Raw genomic sequence first — 19,281 nt, 5'->3', positions numbered from 1 at the left:
GATAAAGAAAATATGGTACATATACCCCATGGAATACTATGCAGCCATAAAAACAAATATTATGTCCAAATTTGCAGCAATATGGATGCAGCTGGAGGCCATCATCCTAAGCAAATTAACACAGGAACAGACAACCAAATACCACAGGTTCTCACGTATAAGTGGGAGCTAAACACTGGGTACTTATGAAAACACACACACAAAAAAGTTGGTTTCCTTTTCTTGAAGTATACAGAGGGCTTGGTCTTCAAAAATGGAATTATGTAAGATTCACTTACTGTTGGACACTCCATTCAGAATAGTTCAAAGAACTCCTTCAAATTCAGAGAAAAAAAAGATAAGTGGGTTTTAACATAAAAAATGGATTAATATTTATTTATTTTTTTATTTTTTTATTTTATTTATTTTTTTTTGCAGGTTTCAGTGACTTTTAATGCAACGTGCATTAAAATATCCAAGCCATTTTCAGAAACTTAAGAAGTCTGAAGTTGAGCTGTGGATTTCCTCTTGTCCATCCTGAGGCTTGGGCTGCTCCAGATGCAGCAGGTGCTGAGGTGGGAGGAGCTGGCGCCACCAGGCACCACAGGGGTCTGTGAAGGGTTTGTGTAATTAATTATCCTCTTAAACTTGCCATTGATGTAAGGTACCCAGTCCAGGATCAGCCGCCAATCGGTGGCCCACACCAGCCCTACGGCGCCCACAGCGCCCCACGTGTAGGCCGTCGGGATCCAGTTCTTGACCAGCTCCCGGTAGCGCGGGCCCAGGAACCGGGTCACCATCGCGGCGGAGTCGCACCCTCATGGTCACCCTGTCCGGCTAACCATTAATATTTATTTTATACTTCTTTTCCAAAGTTTCCTTTATCCCCTACTCAAGTCTGACGGGTCCCTTTAGCATTCTGCATCATCTGAATCTTTCTCCAACCTCCCCACTCCTGGTGGTGGCCAGGGCTGATGACCAGGGACAGTCTTAAGTTGCTGACAATGGGCACCCTGAAGTGGAAAGACTAGGCCAGGAGCAAATAACTTCATTTCTTGCCTTGAAAGGTCAATTTCAGAAAACAAATGGTAAGAGATGTTTTTCCTTATTTTTTTTAAAGAAATTCATGGTCTGCAATTGTATTTTTCCCCCTTTTTAATTTATTATTTGTATGTAAGTACTTATTATTTTCCCTTCCATGATTGGTTCATTTTTTTCATTTTTTGGTTAGTATTTCATTAATTATACAACTAGCATGCACTACAATATGAGATTATAGCCACATCTTTGATCAAATTTTGTTGGAAATGAGACACTCTTGGAACTGGTTTTCTTGATTCACTCTATAAGCACCTTAATTGAAAAATACAGATTATCTTACAGTGCCCCCTTAAAACTAAAGCTGTATTCTAGCCTCTGTACTTCTTTTTATTATTATTATTTTTGAGATTGGGTCTTGCATGTTGCCCAGGTTGGTACAATCATGGCTCACTGCAGCCTCAACCTTGCAGGCTCAAGTGATCCTCCCACCTCAGCCTCCTGAGTAGCTGGGTCCACAGGCATGCACCAGCATGCCAGGCTAATTTTTCTTTCTTTCTTTCTTTCTTTTTTTTTTTTTTTTTTTTCAGTTTTTGTAGAGACAAAGTCTCACTATGTTGCTTAGGCTGGTCTCAAACTCCTGGGCTTGAACTATCCTCCCACCTCAGCCTCCCAAAGTGCTGGGACTACAGGCATGACCCTCTGCACCTGGCCTGTACTTCTTTGTAGTACATTTTATACTTCTTGTAATTCACTTATCCTTTCTAACTCCAGATTATAAGTATTTATTTACACATCTATATTTGTCATTATACTTAAATTTCCTGAAAATAGAGACTGTAGTTTACTCATTTGTATGCTCCTCAGATCCTAAGTGTTTAATTAAAATCTTAATTAATGAAATGAAATGAAACATACATAGTTGGCTTACCCCCAAGAATTTCAATAGCTTCCCTTAGCTTGCCATGAGAGGCTTTTCCTAATCAGACCCCTGCCTTTGTCTATAGTCTTATCAGCTGTCATTCCCTCTCATCCTCCATCCCCTAAAAGCTCTAGTCCCTCTGGGCCATGCTGTTGCTCATTTCTTGCCTTTATATATCCTCTTCCCTCAGACTAGGTTACCCTTTTGACTGCATGGTGAATGCCTCACCATCTTCAAGCCTTAGTTTATACTTATCTGTTTATCGTTTCCCTCATTAGCCTTTTAAACTCCATGAAAGTAGGGGCCTGGTCTGTCTTGTTCACTGCTCTCTCTCCACTGTCTGAAAAGCAAGTGGAGACTGGATCAGGAAAGATCTTGAATACAATAAAGAGTTTTGATTATTTCTAAGGGGTAACCAGGAACCACTAAAACATAAGCAGAGAAAATTACGGACAGGTTTTTGCTTTAGAAAAATCTCTCTCATCGCTGTGTGGGGGAATGGTTTGGAGAAGGCAGGACTGGCCCTAAGAAGTCAATCAGATAATTAGAGTAAGCAAAAGTGAGCAAAAGTGATGAGGGTCTGATTTGTGGCTGTATCAGTGGGGTCCGAAAGGAGGTGAGGGATTTGAGTTAGGAGAGGCCGAATGGCAGGAATTGGGGACCTACTGGATGCTGTGACCTAGGGTGAGGGGGAGTGAGGGACGATCTTGGCTTCAGATTTCACTCTGGCTGAGGATATCTGGAACGATCGCATCGTATTAACAATTGTATGTTTACCTGTGGATCACTCCCAAGTAGTCTGAAAGCATCTTACTATAGGGAGCTTGCTTTGTAGTCTTTATATTACCAGTGTTAGAAGAGCACCTGTTATGCAGGAGGAGTAATAAAATGAATGAATGCACTCAAAACACTAAACAGTAATTCTGTAATCCAACGGGAGGTACAACGAATACCAAAAGCCTACATATACTATTCTCTGCATGCTATAGCAAGAAAGAAAGGAAAGTGGCTTCCCAGTGGTTTTCTGCCTGTTGTACAACCAGGAAGCTGACAATAAAGTTTATTTGAGCGTCGACGTGCGCCGACGTGGCCCCGCCTCCTCAGCGGGAGCCGCGATTGGTAGGCATTTGCCGGCGGCCACCGCTCTTAAGCCACGATTGGCGAAGGCCGTCGTCATTTCGGAGCGTCCCAGCGCCAGCCCGCCCCCTCGCCGCGTCGCCGGTGCCTGCGCCTCCCGCTCCACCTCGCTTCTTCTCTCCCGGCCGAGGCCCGGGGGACCAGAGCGAGAAGCGGGGACCATGTTCCGACGCAAGTTGACGGCTCTCGACTACCATAACCCCGCCGGCTTCAACTGCAAAGGTGAGGCGGTGGCCTCGGGCCGGCCGCGTGTCCCTGACCTGGGCGGAGGTCCCAGTCTCAGTGCCGGCACCCCACCTCCCAGTCGGGACCCTTGGCGGCCTGGTTTCCGCCGGCAGCCTCCGGGCCCCTCTCCTCTGGGTCGCCACGCACCTTCGGCTCTGCGCTGCCCTTTCCCGCCTTCAAAGCCCTCTTACCTACTCCCGTCTCGGCATGTACTTTCTGCACTTGCTTAACTCCAAGCATCACGTGACTACCTTCTCTGTACATAAAAGGGAGAGCATTCGTCTTTCTCACTGACTATTCAACTCCATGGTTCCCTGGGTAATTAGGCGATACCTTGAGCACCTGCTAATTATGGGCCAGCGCGGTGCTGGATTCTGAGGAAGGTGCTGAGTAACTTGAAGACTAGCTCACTGCCTGCCAGGAGCTAAAGGATCGAGGGGTGGAAGCAATCAGAACCCACTGAGCAGTTTGAGACAGTACACAATGAAATCAGGACCGATCACAGTGGGAGGGTAAGCACGTGTAGTAACGGGCTAGTTGTGTTGTGTGGTCTTGCAAAAAAAATAGCAGAAGAGTGGGAAGGTTGAATTGTGAATACAAAGATATTTGGGATTTTACAGCATTAGAATTTTAAAAAGTAATAATGTTGCTACTCACCGTAACTAAACTACTGCCCACCACTACTCGTTTCCTTTGTATAGTTCTGGCCTGTGATAGACTGGTAAGTTTGAAAGTGATCAAGTATAACTTGTGATACTCAGACCATTGTGTAATTCTCAAGACCTTATAATGGAAGCTTGAATTTGACTCACAAATTGAAAATAATTTCTAAGCAGGAAGACAGTGTTTTTTGATCGCCTGTAGAAGCATATCAAATTATAACCTATTGTTTTTCTACTTTAAAAAAAAAGTATCAGTGACAATAGAGCTTTGTTCTGGATTGGAATCTTTGAGTCTCAATGTTCTTATCTGTAAAATGGGATATTACCTACCTCAAAAGAGGTATGGGGAGGATTAAACAAAACAATGTATGCACTTAATGTGCAGTTAACATTACATGACAATAGTAGTCACAGTGTCTTTTTTGTCATTTGATTTCTTTTACTTATTATTTTGTTATATATTTTACTTTATTACTTTGCTATAAGTTTAACCTTGCCCTCCTTCCCCTTTCTGTCCGCAAAGCAACTGGAATATTAATATGTAACACGTAAATAGCAAAACTACGTGCCAGGCACTGTTTTTATCTGTGTTTACTTTATTTAAGAAAATTCTTAAATAAAACAACTTCTTTTAATCTTCATAACTCTGTGAGGTAAGTTCTATTAGCACCCTCATTTTGTAGCTGAAGAATTTGAGGCACAGAAAATGTGGGTGATTATCCCAAGTTCACACAACCAGTAAGTATCTGGACCCAGGATTTGAAGAGATCATTGTTAATCTGTACTTTCAACTCCAGAATCTGTACTTTCAACTCCCTCTTTTGGTTCAATTAATTTAGTATTTTGAGGTTAAGAAAATTCCACAAGAACATATATCTGAACATATACCTGAGAAGGAGGTATTTTATGTAGTGCTTCTAGTTATTTATGTGATTTTTTTATTGCAGATGAAACAGAATTTAGAAACTTCATCGTTTGGCTTGAAGACCAGAAAATCAGACACTACAAGATTGAAGACAGAGGTAATTTAAGAAACATCCACAGCAGTGACTGGCCCAAGTTCTTTGAAAAGGTAATGAATTAGGAAGTAAAGTAAAAATACGGAGAGCTTGTCTGAAAAATCATGAAGATGAGCTTAAAATTACTTTCTTCTTTTAAGAAAAAAATGATAATGATCAGTGTTAGGAAAGCTGGATTTCAGGGATTTTGCTTTTTTCTTAGATGCGTCTTTTGCTTTTAGAGCAAATTATTTTATGTCTTCCTACCAAGCTTTCAGTGTTAGGTAGAAATAGTTTTCTCTAGAAACATGAAGTTTCTTAAATAAATAATGATGTAAATATTTCGCTTTCCCTTTATGGCCCAAATCAGAATTTTTGTTAAACACAGTGCTATTTCTTATATTAAAAGAAGACATTGGCCAGGTGTGGTGGCTAACACCTATAATGTCAGCACTTTGGGAGGCTGAGGTGGCATATCGTTTCAGCCCAGGAGTTCTGACGCCGGCCTGGGCAACGTGATGAAACCCTGTCTCTACAAGAAAATAGAAAGTTGTCTGGGTGTGCTGGCATGCATCTGTAGTGTCAGCTAATTGGGAGGCTGAGGCGCTCCAGCCTGGGCGACAGAGTGAAACCTTGTCTCAAAAAAAGACATTATTGAGATGCATGAAAACTAAGACTGTCGTGTTTATGCTTATGTTTAATGTAAACAGATATCCCTTGTTGTATGCTAGAGAAATAGTCCTTAAATGATCTCTGGTATATCATATTTTTGTGCCTTGAATCATTTTCCCATTGATTTAGTTTTAGTAACACTTTTGCGTAAAAAATTCTCAGATTAGAATAAAAATCCTTTTACAGTGTCATTTCTTACATTAAACATTTTCATCAGTTATATTTGATGAGTGAGATATTTTTCTTGAAAAAGGCTGTTTTTCATTTGCTAGAGCCATGTGATTAGGTACTTTCTCTGTAGAATCAGTGATTTTATAAATTAGGGATTGTATAAATTACATCAGTGTTATTAACCTTTCTGTGTCTCAATTTTCTCATCAATAAATGAGGGTAACAATGTTACCTATCTCATAAGTGTGGCTTTGTTTTTCATGAGTAACTGTTCACAGAAGTCCCTGGTGCATAGCAAGTGTGATAAGCTTATTACTGCCAATGCCTCTATACTACTACTATTAATACTACTGTATTCTTTTCCTTTGTTCTTAGAAAATATTTTTAAAATTTTCAGTGGGCTTCTTAAAACTTTGAAATATATTTTTAGGATTTTATGTTTGTTTATATTACATTTTATGGTCTATTTTCATGTGTACAAGACAATACAGAATTCTACATGTAGAAAGGTATTTGGAGAATATAAAAAAATTTCTAGGCTGGGCACGGTGGCTCATGCCTATAGTCCCAGCAGTTTGGGAAGCCAAGACGGGTGGATCACCTGAGGTCAGGGGTTCGAGACCAGCTGGGCCAACGTGGTGAAACCCCATCTCTACTAAAAACACAAAATTAGCCAGGTGTGGTGGCGCATGTGTGTAATCTCAGCTGCCCAGGGTGCTGAGCCAGGAGATGCGTTCGAGCCCAGGAGGCGGAGGTTGCAGTGAGCCAAGATTGTGCCATTGCACTCCAGCCTGGGCAACAGAACAAGACTGTCTCAAAAAAAAAAAAAAAAAGTATGTATGTATGTGTATATATATAATATATATACACACACACACACACACACACACACACACAGCATATAATACTATTATATGCAACATTTATTTGAATATACAGCTTCTGACATTTATTTAAGTTACTTGGTTATACCCTACATGTATGTTACATGGCTACTGTTTTCAGTGGCATTTCCATAATATGAAAGTTAAGGTTTAGATAATGATTTATTGTATATCCTTTTTAAAGTTATCCTTTTTAGTTAATTGCTCTGTGTATATTGAGACTAGGAATCAGAAAGCTTAGATTACACCTTAGTCCCAGGTGTAAGTTGTGTAATGCTTGGCAAGTGTCAATCTCTAGGCCTCAGCTTTCTCATCTATAAAATGAGGAAGTTGTCGTATTCTATTTTTTTTCTTAAGATTATACACTTAAATGTTCCCTTCTGTTGGGTTATATAATTGCATCAAAAGTGTAGTAATGTTATTAAAAAATTGTTAGAGATCCAAACTAAGGTCTCTTTCAACTCTCCCATTCTTTTTTCTGTGACTTTATGGTAATAATAAAACTGGTTTTTTTTTCTTCCCCCTCACAGTATCTCAGAGATGTTAACTGTCCTTTCAAGATTCAAGATCGACAGGAAGCTATTGACTGGCTTCTTGGTTTAGCTGTTAGACTTGAATATGGAGATAATGGTACGTTTTGTGGGGAATGTGTATTTTAAAGAGAGAGGAAAGATGGGAAAGGGAGTGTGAAAATGTAGGGAACTTTGCAGTTTGTTTTGTCTAGTACCATTTTACCTTTGGTTCATTCTTACCACAAGTTAAAAGCACTCTTATTGTCTTTCATTGGTGTTTATATATTTCTTTTAGAATTTGGAAATGGTGCTCTCTGGAGAAGGCTAATTGACTGTCTTCTCACAGAGTAACACTACTTTGATAATATGGTCTGCACCTTAGCCTTTCAAATTAAATTGTTGTTAGTGTCCCAGAATTGATGGGACTTTGAAGTGTTGTTGCAGCAGGTAATTTCTCAAAAGACTGAAACATGTCTAATGCCAATATACATTAATACTCTATAGGCCAGAATATGTTACTTATGTTTACTGTCTTAGCACAGATACTTCTGTGGTTGGAAGCTTCTGAATATTAGTACCTATAGTAAAAACAATTTTTCTTTAAACTTGTGTTTTCTCTTATTAGACCATTTCATTTTGAAAGGCCTGCCAACATCTAAGTGCAAGATTTGATTATCTTATCTGCATCCCCTGCATTTTATGTTTTTCAGTTAGTTACAGTCCTCTTAATTATTTACTTTGGAAGCTTTTTTATATCTTGGCTTATCCCTTTCCCTTCATCCCGCCTATGCTGACTTTTTCTCATGTTTGTTTTATCTTCATTCCCATTGGCATAATCCTAATTCAGGCTCTTGTCACTTTCTGCCAGGAGTATTGTAATATCTCCCATTAGTGTCACCTTCTGTTCTTAACTGCATGGCCAACCAAGCTAACTTTCTGAAACGTAAATCTGTTTTAGGATGTCACTTACTCCTTGTTTCCAAAGAACAGTTCCAGTTACATATTCATATTAATAAATATACATATTCATAAACACTAATTTCCCATTTTCTATAAAATGAATTTTAAGCTCCTTAGCATGGTAGTTAATGATGACTGATATCCAACCTGTATTCACATCTTGACATCCCAGCTAAATTAGAATAATACTGTTTCCTGTTTATATCCCATTTCCCTCTCTGTTTATTTGTTCACACTTTTCCCTTGGCTGATATACCATTTCATTCTATCTACACATCTAAATCCTACCCATCTTTTTAAGATCCATCTCATATGCTGTCTTATGTCTTAGCAGCAGTATAATTTCCCTCTGAACTTCCATAGCTTTTAACCCTATACCTTTTAAGTCATTAACCACTTTCCATTTTGCTTCTATGTCTTATTCGTCCCAGTAATTCGTAAGCTGATATTCAGCTTTGATTCCTACATGGTACCTCTCTTAGCTTCCAATTGATGCTGCAACAAATTACTACAAACTCAGTGACTGAAAACACAATTTATTATTTTAGAATGAGAAGGCCAATATTAGTCTCACTGGGTTCATGTCAAGTTGTCAGCAAGGCAGGTTCCTTTTGGAGGCTCTTGGGGGGAATCTGTTTCTTTGCTTTTTTTTTTTTTTTTGGAGACGGAGTCTTGCTCTGTCGCCCAGGCTGGAGTGCAGTGGCGCGATCTCGGCTCACTGCAACCTCCGCCTCCCGGGTTCACGCCATTCTCCTGCCTCAGCCTCTCCGAGTAGCTGGGACTACAGGCGCCCGCCACCACGCCCGGCTAATTTTTTTTTGTATTTTTGGTAGAGACGGGGTTTCACCGTGGTCTCAATCTCCTGACCTCGTGATCCGCCCGCCTCGGCCTCCCAAAGTGCTGGGATTACAAGCGTGAGCCACGGCGCCCGGCCTGCTTTTTTAACTTCTAGAGGCTGCCTGAATTCCTTGACTCTGGCCCCTTCTTCCTTCTTCAAGTCAGCAGCATAGCATTTTCCAGTCTCTATCTGATTCTGCTTCCATTGTCATAACTTTGTCTCTGGCTCTGATCCTCCTGAGCCCACCTGCTTAATCCAGGATAATCCCCTATCTCAAGATCTTAATTTTATCACATTTGCAAATCTTGCCACGTAAGGTAACACATACACAGGTTCCAGGGATCGGGACATGGACATCTTGAGGGGTACAGGTCAATATTGTGTCTGTCACAGTACCTGCCATAGTTTTTTGCACACAACAGGTGCTTATCACTTTCAGTAATTGTGTGGCAAATGCAATATATGTGAGTGTTTACATACACCGATTGGAGCATCAGCCAATTTTTTGCTGATGCCTCAGACTTAAATTTCAGAAGCCTTATGGCAAAAATCTTAAGGAAAGCTCAATTTGAGACTTTGTTTACTTTTCCATTTAGTTTCCAAAAAAAAAAAAATTGTTTTTCTTTCTTTAGAAAATACATGTATTCATAAGCCTTGTGGCTTTAGTGTAGTATTGATTTTAGGGCCTTTAACAGGGTCTTTTTATCTACCCTGCTCTAGATTGGTAGGAACTGTATATGAGCCAATTTGTGGCTTATCAAAAGTGTTTTTCAGTTATTCCCACATTCTTACATCTCAATTTATTTGTTTTATTCTATTTGTTCCATTTTTATAACCCGTTAACCTTCAATGGTAGATGCATATGGTCATGTATACCTACAGTTGACTGTAAGTACATGTATTTCTCAGTAATAGCATTTTCTTTTAGTGAATAAAAGAAGCTTGTGTGTGAAATGTAAATTTTTCAATATTGAAAAAGGAAGTCAACATATACTTGAAGGTGATTGGTATCAAAAGTATATTAAAAATCTAAGCTAGAAAACAAGTTTTGCTTATTAAAATTCAGAATTGCAAAAACAGACTTGAAAATTGGTCAAATAATACTATCTCTAATCAGTAGGAGGCGTTGATGTTCTTTTGTGGTTTTACATTGATATGTTGCCTCCTTGACTTTTAAGTTACTTATTTTAAAATTTGCTGAAACCATTGTGAGTTTTTATTATTTGTGCCCTACTATTTTTTGAAGCCTTTTGGTAGCTTGTCAACATGATTAATAACTGAAATTTTTTAAATATATAATTTCAGATGTATAGAAAAATTACAAAATAGTACAAAGATTTTCATATACCTCAAGTCTACAAATGTAACATTTTACCTCATTTGCTTCATCCTTCTCTCTACACAGAGACACACACATCATTTTTTTCCAAACCATTTGATAGTAAATTGTAGATGATTCCTTTTTACTCTTAAACACTTTAAAGTACATTTCCTAAAAACAACTTTGTCTTATATAACCACAGTACAGTGATCAAAATCAGGAAGTTATCTTTGATATACTATTTTTTTTTACATTTTACCAAACCCTCACTTCTCTCGACAGAAAAAAATAACCCAGAGCAGTCCTGGATTATGCACCGCATTTAGTTGTTACATCTGTCTTAGTATCTTAAAATCTGGAACAGTTCCTGTCTTTATTTGTGCTTCATGACCCTGACATTTATTTTGTAGACTGTCCCTCAGTTTGGATTTATATAATGTTTCCTCATGATTAGATTTGGGGTTTATACTTTTGTTAGGAGTAACACAGAAGTGATGTGTTCTTTTTAGTGCATCATATTAGGAGATACGTGATAGTGATATGTCCGATTACTAGTTATGTTACTTTGATCACTAGGTTACGGTTTCTCCACTGTAAAGTTACTATTTTCCTCTTTGTAATAAATATATCTTGTGGGGAGGTACTTTGAGACCGTATCAATTATGTTTTTGCACCTCAAATTTCCCCCACTAGTTTTAGCAACCATATGATGATTCTTGCCTCAATCATTTATTATGTTGATCGACAAAAGGTGTTTCTCTAATTTCATCATTTTTTCTACATTTATTTGTTGGCTCTCTCCTGTAAGTTTTCCCATCTCTAATTTACTTGTTTAAATCAGTATAGATACATGGATTTTTATTTTACTCAATGAGTTATAATCCTTTCTGTCATCATGTATTTTGCTGTTTATACTGTTCCAGATTTGACCAGTGGAAGCCTTTTTAACTCTGACTTAAATTTTATGCTTTTATTTTTTCCTCATTTCATTAACAGATCACATGCACTCTATAGCCTAAGATGCCATTTTGAACATTAAGTTTAGTGAATTATTAAGTGTTTTTATTTTTGAATTCCTTTTTAGTATTTTTCAAATGAAAATAATAAAATCTACCTTTGGAATTCTTAATATCAACTTTCCATGAAATAAGTTTGAGGTTTGTATATGATGGTGTATTTGATGTATTGATTTTTTTTGGGAAAGCAAGGTTTTTGGATTTGATATACAGCATTCAAAAGAAGATGGGGGGAAAGCGTACTTTTTAATGAGTTTGTATTTAATCTTATGTAACCTATGCTTAACCCTCCTCCCATTCTTCTACCCCAGATTTCAGAGGAAGCTGTAAAAGCAGATTTTTACCTTCCTAAAATTTACATGTTTGAAATGATTGCCTTTAGAAATGTTAATGAAAAGATATTTGTGTCACATAGTCCAGTAATTGCTTTAGCTTAATCAAAAAGATAGTTACATTGTCTTTTTATGTTTTCTATAGCAAAAAGTAAGCTTGATTGAATGAACTGTTTTATGCTTATACAGGTTAAGCATCCCTAATCCGAGAATCTGAAATCCTAAATGCTCCAAAATCCAAAACTTCTTGAGCACCGACATGAGGACACAAGTAGAAATTTCCACACATAAGCACTTAACACAAACTTTATTTCATGCACAAAATTATTAAAAATATTGTATGAAATTACCTTCAGGCTATGTGTATAAGTTGAACATAAAAATGAATTTCGCGTTTAGACTTCGGTCCCATCCCCAAAATATCCCATTTTATATATGCAGATAATCCAGTCTGAAAAAATTTAAAATTGGAAATTATTGGCATTTCCAGTAAGGGATACTCAACCTGTAATCATTTTGGCTCAGTTAAATTTGGTAAATAGCAGTAATCATTTTACCTTGAGTTGCAGTTCTACAAATTATATTTTTGCCCATTTTTATAGCTGAAAAATACAAGGATTTAGTACCTGATAATTCAAAAACTGCTGACAATGCAACTAAAAATGCAGAACCATTGATCAATTTGGATGGTGAGTATATAAATGCATAACATTGAACATCAACATTTTTGGTTTCTTAAATGTTTTTTACTTTGAAGAATGAAGTCCAGGTTTACTTGGTTTTAGTAAATTTAGAAAGATCCATGCAGACAGGATTTATGTTAACATTTTATTCTCTATAATGTTTTTATAACGTGCTTTCTCCTTCCCCTTGCATTTGAATATCTGAATGTTAATTGGATTTGCTTCTAGTAATTTGGAGTTTTGATTTGCATTTAATCATGGGGTTCATTGTTTGCCTTTTTGAATGTATACATTTCTTTTAATCCAATGACTCTATGAGACAAGTGGTAAATTTTTCCATTATTTTAAGTCCCGGATGTCTTTTAGTAATTTCCCTTTTTAAAAATATGAAGAATCTAATTACCTAAATTATGATATGTAAAATATTTCTTCACTGGCTAATTCATTGTGACCTATAATTTAGGAGTTAACCCTTTTGAATGAGTGCGCCTCTTGGACACTCCAGAGCCGCTGCTTAGAGAGAAGGTTTTGGGAAAACTATCCATTGAGGGGATCTATGTACTAAAATTAATGGCCTTGGGAAGAAATGCTAATTAAAAGTGCTGTATAATTTAGCCTTGCAGAAAAAGTTACAGGACAAATATAATGTAGTTAAATTAGTCATTTATTGGATTATTCAGTTTGGCTGATGAAATACAGATACTCCTTGACTTTGGATGAGATCATGTCCCAAAGTCAAAAATATCGTAAGTCAAAAATGCATTTAATACCCCGAAGACCCATTGTAAAGCTGAAAAATTGTAGTTGGAACCACTGTAAGTTCAGATTTTCCTCATCTTGCACTAGGGTTACATCCCACTGAACTCATTGTAAGGTCAAAAAATTGTAAGTCTAACCATCCTAAGTTGGGGACCGTCTCATATAGTAATAGGAAAACCATTTTATCTTACCAATTTATTCAATTGTTGATAGTCTACAGGGCTTTGTTTTTTCTCTTGTGAGTAGCAGTTTTAAAAACTAAGAGGTTTGTTGCTACCAAGAAGTTAAAAATGTTTTTGTGTGTTCACAAATATGTTGTAATTATACGTTTGCAGAGTTGTAAGTTTTTGTTTGTTTTTAATCTTTTATAGTAAATAATCCTGATTTTAAGGCTGGTGTGATGGCTTTGGCTAACCTGCTTCAGATTCAGCGTCATGATGATTACCTGGTAATGCTTAAGGTCAGCTTCATGTTCTTGATTCTTGACAGAAACTGTGCACATAGAAAAATGTCTTTATTTTCTAAATATTAACTATTGATATTAAAATTATGGTTGAATGCCTAAAATACACAGAAGAATATGAGACATAAAGTAGATTTCATGGTTTTATCTGATTTGGATTCTCTGTTTTCTGCCTGCACTATGCTCAATCCTTTGCAAAGATGTTCTCATTCAATTCTGCCAACAATCCTAGAGACAGCTGCTAATATCTTTTTAAAAATATGTATGATATGAAGAAACTGAGACTCAATGAGGATAATGTGTAAGATGACACAGAAAATGACAGAGCCAGGATTTTAAGCACTAACCCTGTGGTCCATTGTTTTTCCCACATTACCCTACTTCTGTTTAGTTAGTCTTTTTAATGATTCATGGTCTGCATTTGTTAACATGGTCGAAAATGCCAAATGAGTAATGGTGAATTTGGTCAAAAATATATAACCCCAAAATCTCTTTGAGAAATGAATCTTTCTGTCCCCGATGCTAGATAGGCCACTCAGTTCATAACTATACTTCAGGGATCCCAGTAATCTGAAAGAGGTCCCTTGTTTCTGAGAGAAATCATAAACTTCAGAAGATTTATTCCTAGTAATCATGAAAGTACAGTGGTGTGGATCAGGGGAGTGGTAGTTAAGCTATCAGACTTGGAAATTTTACAAGAGATTAAAAGCTTTTAACTAGACCTTGTGCATGTAAACCACTTTGTGATAAATTTCACTCTACCCAGAAGAGATTAAGCCATAACTTACCATGCTTTTTAGATTTTTATTATTAAATGTCAGTTTTAACAAGACTGTTGTATTCCTAAGTTATTAAAATTTTCTATACTGAATCTGAATGTTAACTTCGATTTTCTCAATCCAGATTGCATGCCAAAAGACAAAAATGTTTTTAGTGAAATTTAGCTATTTCAAAGGCTTGTTCTTTATTCTGACAATTATGTAAATTGTCTTGGAACTGTTCTTCAGTGATCATGTCAGCTTTAATCATAAAGTAAGTGAGAGGAGAGTCAGACAATGCATAGCGTATTTGGGGTGCTTTTGTTAGACTTCAAAACCCGAGGGGATAAAGTATAAATCAACTACAACAAAATGCTATAAAATTCTAGTCCTAGCTGCACATTTGTCCCTTTTGAGTTATTTTAAGAGGCATTCAAACAATAGCATAATATGGAAAACATCTTAGTACGTTTGCCAAGTACAAGCATCAGTATATTAACTGTTTGGCAACCAGACTATTTAATAACATCTGCAATCACTGTTAAACATTGTTTGAATTCTCTTTTTCAAAGATAGCATTTGGTTTTTTATTTAAAAATTATAGTTTAAGTTTTCACACTTATTTTTGAGTTGTAATTGTCATCTCCCTAATTAAAATTCTGTTTTTTTAAATTTGATTTTTAAGTGTGTATGGATACTTGCATGCATGCCTACCATAATGAAATGCCTTGGTGGTTAAAACCACCAACGGTGTCCTTTGAAAGATTTGAAAATATTTTACTAGAGTGAAGTGATAAAAGCAAAGTGTAAGACAGTATGTATGTATGATCTGCTACCCTTTGTGTCAAAAATGTGTATTCGTGCTAAGCATGCTCGTCATTTTGCAGTTTTAGTGAGGGTAAGGAATCTGTAGGGGATCGCAAGGCTCGGGTAGGGAGGAGACCTACATTTTACCATGTATCTTGCTGTATTTAAAGTTGTTTTTTACCAGTCACGTGCATTACCTATTCAAAAAATGGTTTTAATTGTTGCAAGCACCATTCAACATTATTAAAATACTAGAAGTGTGAAAGGTTACATTATATTAGTGGTTTGTGTTTTTTATTTTTAATTTATTGGGGAGTTTATTAATGAACTTAAGTAATTCTGACTTCATCAAAATGAGCATCCTTATTCTCTGGGCTCATAGAAGAAAGGATGACAGGTACACAGCCTATAAAAAGTAAAAATATTTTTGGGTTTCTTAGGCAATTCGAATTTTGGTTCAGGAGCGCCTGACACAGGATGCAGTTGCTAAGGGAAATCAAACAAAAGAGGTATGTTTCTGTAAATCCTAAATAAGTTGTTAATGAACATTTCTTCTGGTATGGCCATGATTTTAAACTTTGCATGTACCTGTTTAAGATATCCATTCTACGTTCTGCAACTTAGAGAAACGATAGCTTACTTCAGTGCTTCCTAAAGCAAATTGAATGTATTCAGTGGCTAGAGGGTCATTTTTGAGTGAAAAACAAACTTTGTGTTCCTCTCACTTTGTACCTTAAAAAAGCCACAAATAGCTCATCCACAGTCCACAAATCATGCTTGTGGCCCATTGAAGTTTATTTAAAATGATTTACCCTTATGAAACTTACTGGATTATTTTGACTCATGCTGGAGAAGAAGGAACACACCTCACTACAAATTAGTTTTCTTTTTCTATCTAAATTCTATCCTTGCTCTTATTTCTTCAGAGTAAATTCTTGTTTTATTCAATTTCCTGGCATAAAACATGAGAAAGTAATTTGGCTAAGGTCACCTAGTTGGTAAGTGATTGAGCTCAGGCAGTCTGATTTGAGAGCCTGTGCTCTTATGGTAGGTGGGGAGAAGGGTCCATGCGTGGATGTCTGCATGAGCTTGTCAATCTGCCCAAGTGAAGGGACAGGGGGTTCTGTTGGAGTGTAAGGTTCAAGGTACAGGTGACTGAAATGGTATCTTTCAGTCCTACTTTGTAGGCTGAGAAAAGCTATATCCCATGACTACCTTCCCCTTAAAGAGAAAATATGGAATTTTAGATTATATCAGAAATCCAAGTATGCCTAAAGTTTCATTGGCTGTGCAGCGGTGGAGAGACTGTCCTCAGGTCAGCAGCATCAGTGTCTGATAACACCTCCCTCCTGCAGCAATGATGTTGTAGTGAATGCCTTGGGCACAACTATGTTGTTTGTCCTCCCTACGCCCTTCCCCCATCTCCCAATGTCTTTTGTCCTCCAGCCCCTTTAGGCAGGCCCAGCAGTGTTAAAAGGTTACTAATGCCAGGGCAGTATCTCTGAAAGACACTGTTTTCTTTTAAAGGTTCTTACTGGCTCATTATATATATGAATCGAGCCACTGGAAGTTGGATTAAAGATCAGCCTATTTCACCCACACTATAGAACAGACAGTAAATTGTTCTGGTGTAATAAAGTCATTCATTCATTCATTCAGCAAAACTATGCTTTGGAAGGCAGTGTAAGTAAAGGCTTAGCCAAATCTCTTTGCTCTTGTTTGTAAAGTAAAATTTAGTTTTAATGCTCCAAATTTTAATTTTGGTGTCATCTCCAAAGATACCAGCCTATAACAATTTAGTGGATTTCTTACAGTTTAGTGTACTTATAACCATTTATAACTACTATTTGAGGCATATGGTAGTTTTCAGGGGTAGCTTGGTGGCCTGTTGGCAAAGGAAAAAACAGTGGAGCCTCTGGTACTAGATGAACATATAAAGCCACTCAGTACAATTCTGCTCTTTAGTTTTGCTCACTTGTGCTTTCGTACCCATTGGTTTCTTCACACTTACATGTGTTAGCTGTTTTAAAGCAGACAGAGCCTAGGTAGATTTACATTACTAGATAAGGCAAGAATTGAGCAGTGACTGAAGCATTTGAATAGTAACAGGTTGTAACATTGAAAGTACGGGTAGTGTGTTTTTCTTGGCAGTGATTTTATATAATCAGGAAGTGCAGACTGTCCTCATTTTAGAATTTGTTACTGTGAAGTTTGGCATCACCATAGTCACCATCTTCAGTACGTCCATAGGTGCTGAGTGGTTTAGTTTTTCATTTTCCTAGACTGTTTCAAAGTAACTTCCAAGTCAAGTCTTGAAAGTTAAATTATACATAATCTTGGCAAACACCATGCTGGCTGAAAGGTTTGTACAATTTGTAAAGACAAATTAATGTGCTCAGAAATGGAATATAAGGTACTATTTTTGCTGTTTATACTGTTGCTTACTGTCGCCAAAATAAGACAGTAACAGCCTGGCTCAACTTGCCTTCCAAAGCAGTAATGACAAGGCACTGCTGCAATAAGGATATATTGTTTTGTATGCCTGGGCTAAAGGATTGGATGAGCTATAGAACTTCCTGATACATTTAAAGGTTAACTTTTCCCCCTAACCGGTTGAAATAGGGAAAACTTGCTAATCACAAGGCAAATATAAACAAAATTCCTAGTTCCCTTGCCCATGCAGCTAAAAGAGTTAAGACACCAGAACAGCTAGGTGCTTTTCAGTTTCAGTTGAGAAAAGGATGCTATTCTTAACCATAAATACTCTCATTTTGTCTTTTTTTAAAGGGCTTACCTGTTGCTTTAGACAAACATATTCTTGGTTTTGACACAGGAGGTAAGTGATTTTGTTTAAATTCAAACTATTTTTTACAGACTGAATACTTGGGAGGAAATAAATGGCCTTAAATGTAAAAATTATGTATTGAAGCAGTGTTCTTTTCTCATAAAACAGATGCAGTTCTTAATGAAGCTGCTCAAATTCTGCGATTGCTGCACATAGAGGAGCTCAGAGAGCTACAGACAAAAATCAACGAAGCCATAGTAGCTGTTCAGGCAATTATTGCTGATCCAAAGACAGACCACAGACTGGGAAAAGTTGGAAGATGAACACTTGAGGACTTCAGCTTCTCACCTACTTAGTACAGTTGGGAACCATACACTTCTGGCATGTTTGGAAATCAAAATGTCACATTCTCGGGGGAGGAAGCCCAGAAAATTGGGTATGTTCTAGAGATCTACCACCATTGCTTTTTTTTTTCTTTAATAAAGTTTAGGAAAGTAGAATTTTTATTATGTACTGTATGTTTGCATAAATCACCTTTCTTCTTTGTGGTTAAAGCATATATGCCAATCCCCAACTTTGTCCTAGAGACAATATAGATTAAGTCATAGGAAAACTTAAAACATTTTATTGGAGTAATCTAGAAAATTTTAAAATTGTTACATCTTTGGTATTTTATAAATGTGATACTTTCTGTGGGTACTTCTATAGAGGCACTACAGGATCAGAAAATGCAAATTGAATCATTTTAGCACCTTTTGATATAAATAGAAATGCACTGATGCAGAGGTAAAAAATCTTAGAACTTTTGTTGGGAAACTATAAATAATTGGTCCTTTCCCATCAGTTCTGCATTGGCTTCTCCAACTGTCAAGGTTTAGGATCGTATTTTTATATCTTGATCACATGTGCTTTAATTTCTTGGCCAGAAAGAATCCATAGCAAAAATCAGGTTTAGAGTCTTAAACTCTAATTCTTAGTTGAATGAATTTGATCTTTTAAATATTAATGATAAATGTTTACAAGAAGTTGCCTTAATAAGCAACAGTTAAAATTCTGTTACCTTTTTAAACTTGCAATAACAACCTTCATTTTTAAAAATACAGTAGTAAAGATTGAGGTATCAACTTTTCACAAAAGTCTTTTTGCACTAAAAAATGTTCATCTTGTATGTTCAGGAACGTCTAATGGCCAATTCCTTTTTTACTTTCTTTGCCTTTGCAGTCACTGTTCTTTAGGGTCCAGGTTCTGATTGTAAACTCCAAGTCTTCGTTTACATTACTGTACTCACTTTCTTCCTGTGAGAGAAGAGCAGGGGTGGGACAGGGTGGTGGGTGAGTATATTGTAACCAAGTTGCAACA

The 19,281-nt window shown here is 37.0% G+C and overlaps 2 protein-coding genes and 1 long non-coding RNA gene across 3 annotated transcripts; 1 reads left to right on the top strand and 2 right to left on the bottom strand.

The window, feature by feature from the left end:
* Nucleotides 1-424: 424 nt before the first annotated feature.
* Nucleotides 425-1,037, bottom strand: LOC116484546 (cytochrome b-c1 complex subunit 10-like). Its single transcript, XM_032753700.2, has one exon. It carries the CDS (start codon nucleotides 777-779, stop codon nucleotides 474-476), a length of 306 nt encoding a protein of 101 aa, XP_032609591.1. The 5' UTR covers nucleotides 780-1,037; the 3' UTR covers nucleotides 425-473.
* A 1,204-nt stretch (nucleotides 1,038-2,241) lies between these two features.
* LOC131381514 (uncharacterized) lies at nucleotides 2,242-2,945 on the bottom strand. The gene is made up of 3 exons (XR_009210310.1): nucleotides 2,904-2,945; nucleotides 2,717-2,803; nucleotides 2,242-2,279 (listed from the first exon to the last, which is right to left on the bottom strand). It is a non-coding gene; the product is annotated as an uncharacterized LOC131381514 (long non-coding RNA).
* Nucleotides 2,946-3,107: 162 nt separating this feature from the next.
* RTRAF (RNA transcription, translation and transport factor) lies at nucleotides 3,108-18,426 on the top strand. The gene is made up of 8 exons (XM_032179382.2): nucleotides 3,108-3,298; nucleotides 4,911-5,035; nucleotides 7,219-7,318; nucleotides 12,270-12,356; nucleotides 13,481-13,569; nucleotides 15,578-15,646; nucleotides 17,925-17,973; nucleotides 18,091-18,426. Exons 1-8 carry the CDS (start codon nucleotides 3,238-3,240, stop codon nucleotides 18,243-18,245), a joined length of 735 nt encoding a protein of 244 aa, XP_032035273.1. The 5' UTR covers nucleotides 3,108-3,237; the 3' UTR covers nucleotides 18,246-18,426.
* The last annotated feature ends 855 nt before the right edge of the window (nucleotides 18,427-19,281 follow it).

This window comes from Hylobates moloch, unplaced genomic scaffold (assembly GCF_009828535.3).
Source record: "Hylobates moloch isolate HMO894 unplaced genomic scaffold, HMol_V3 SCAFFOLD_16, whole genome shotgun sequence".
NCBI classification, from domain to species: domain Eukaryota; kingdom Metazoa; phylum Chordata; class Mammalia; order Primates; family Hylobatidae; genus Hylobates; species Hylobates moloch.
Note: the sequence above shows the minus strand (reverse complement) of the source record. Positions and strands in the feature narration are given on the sequence as shown.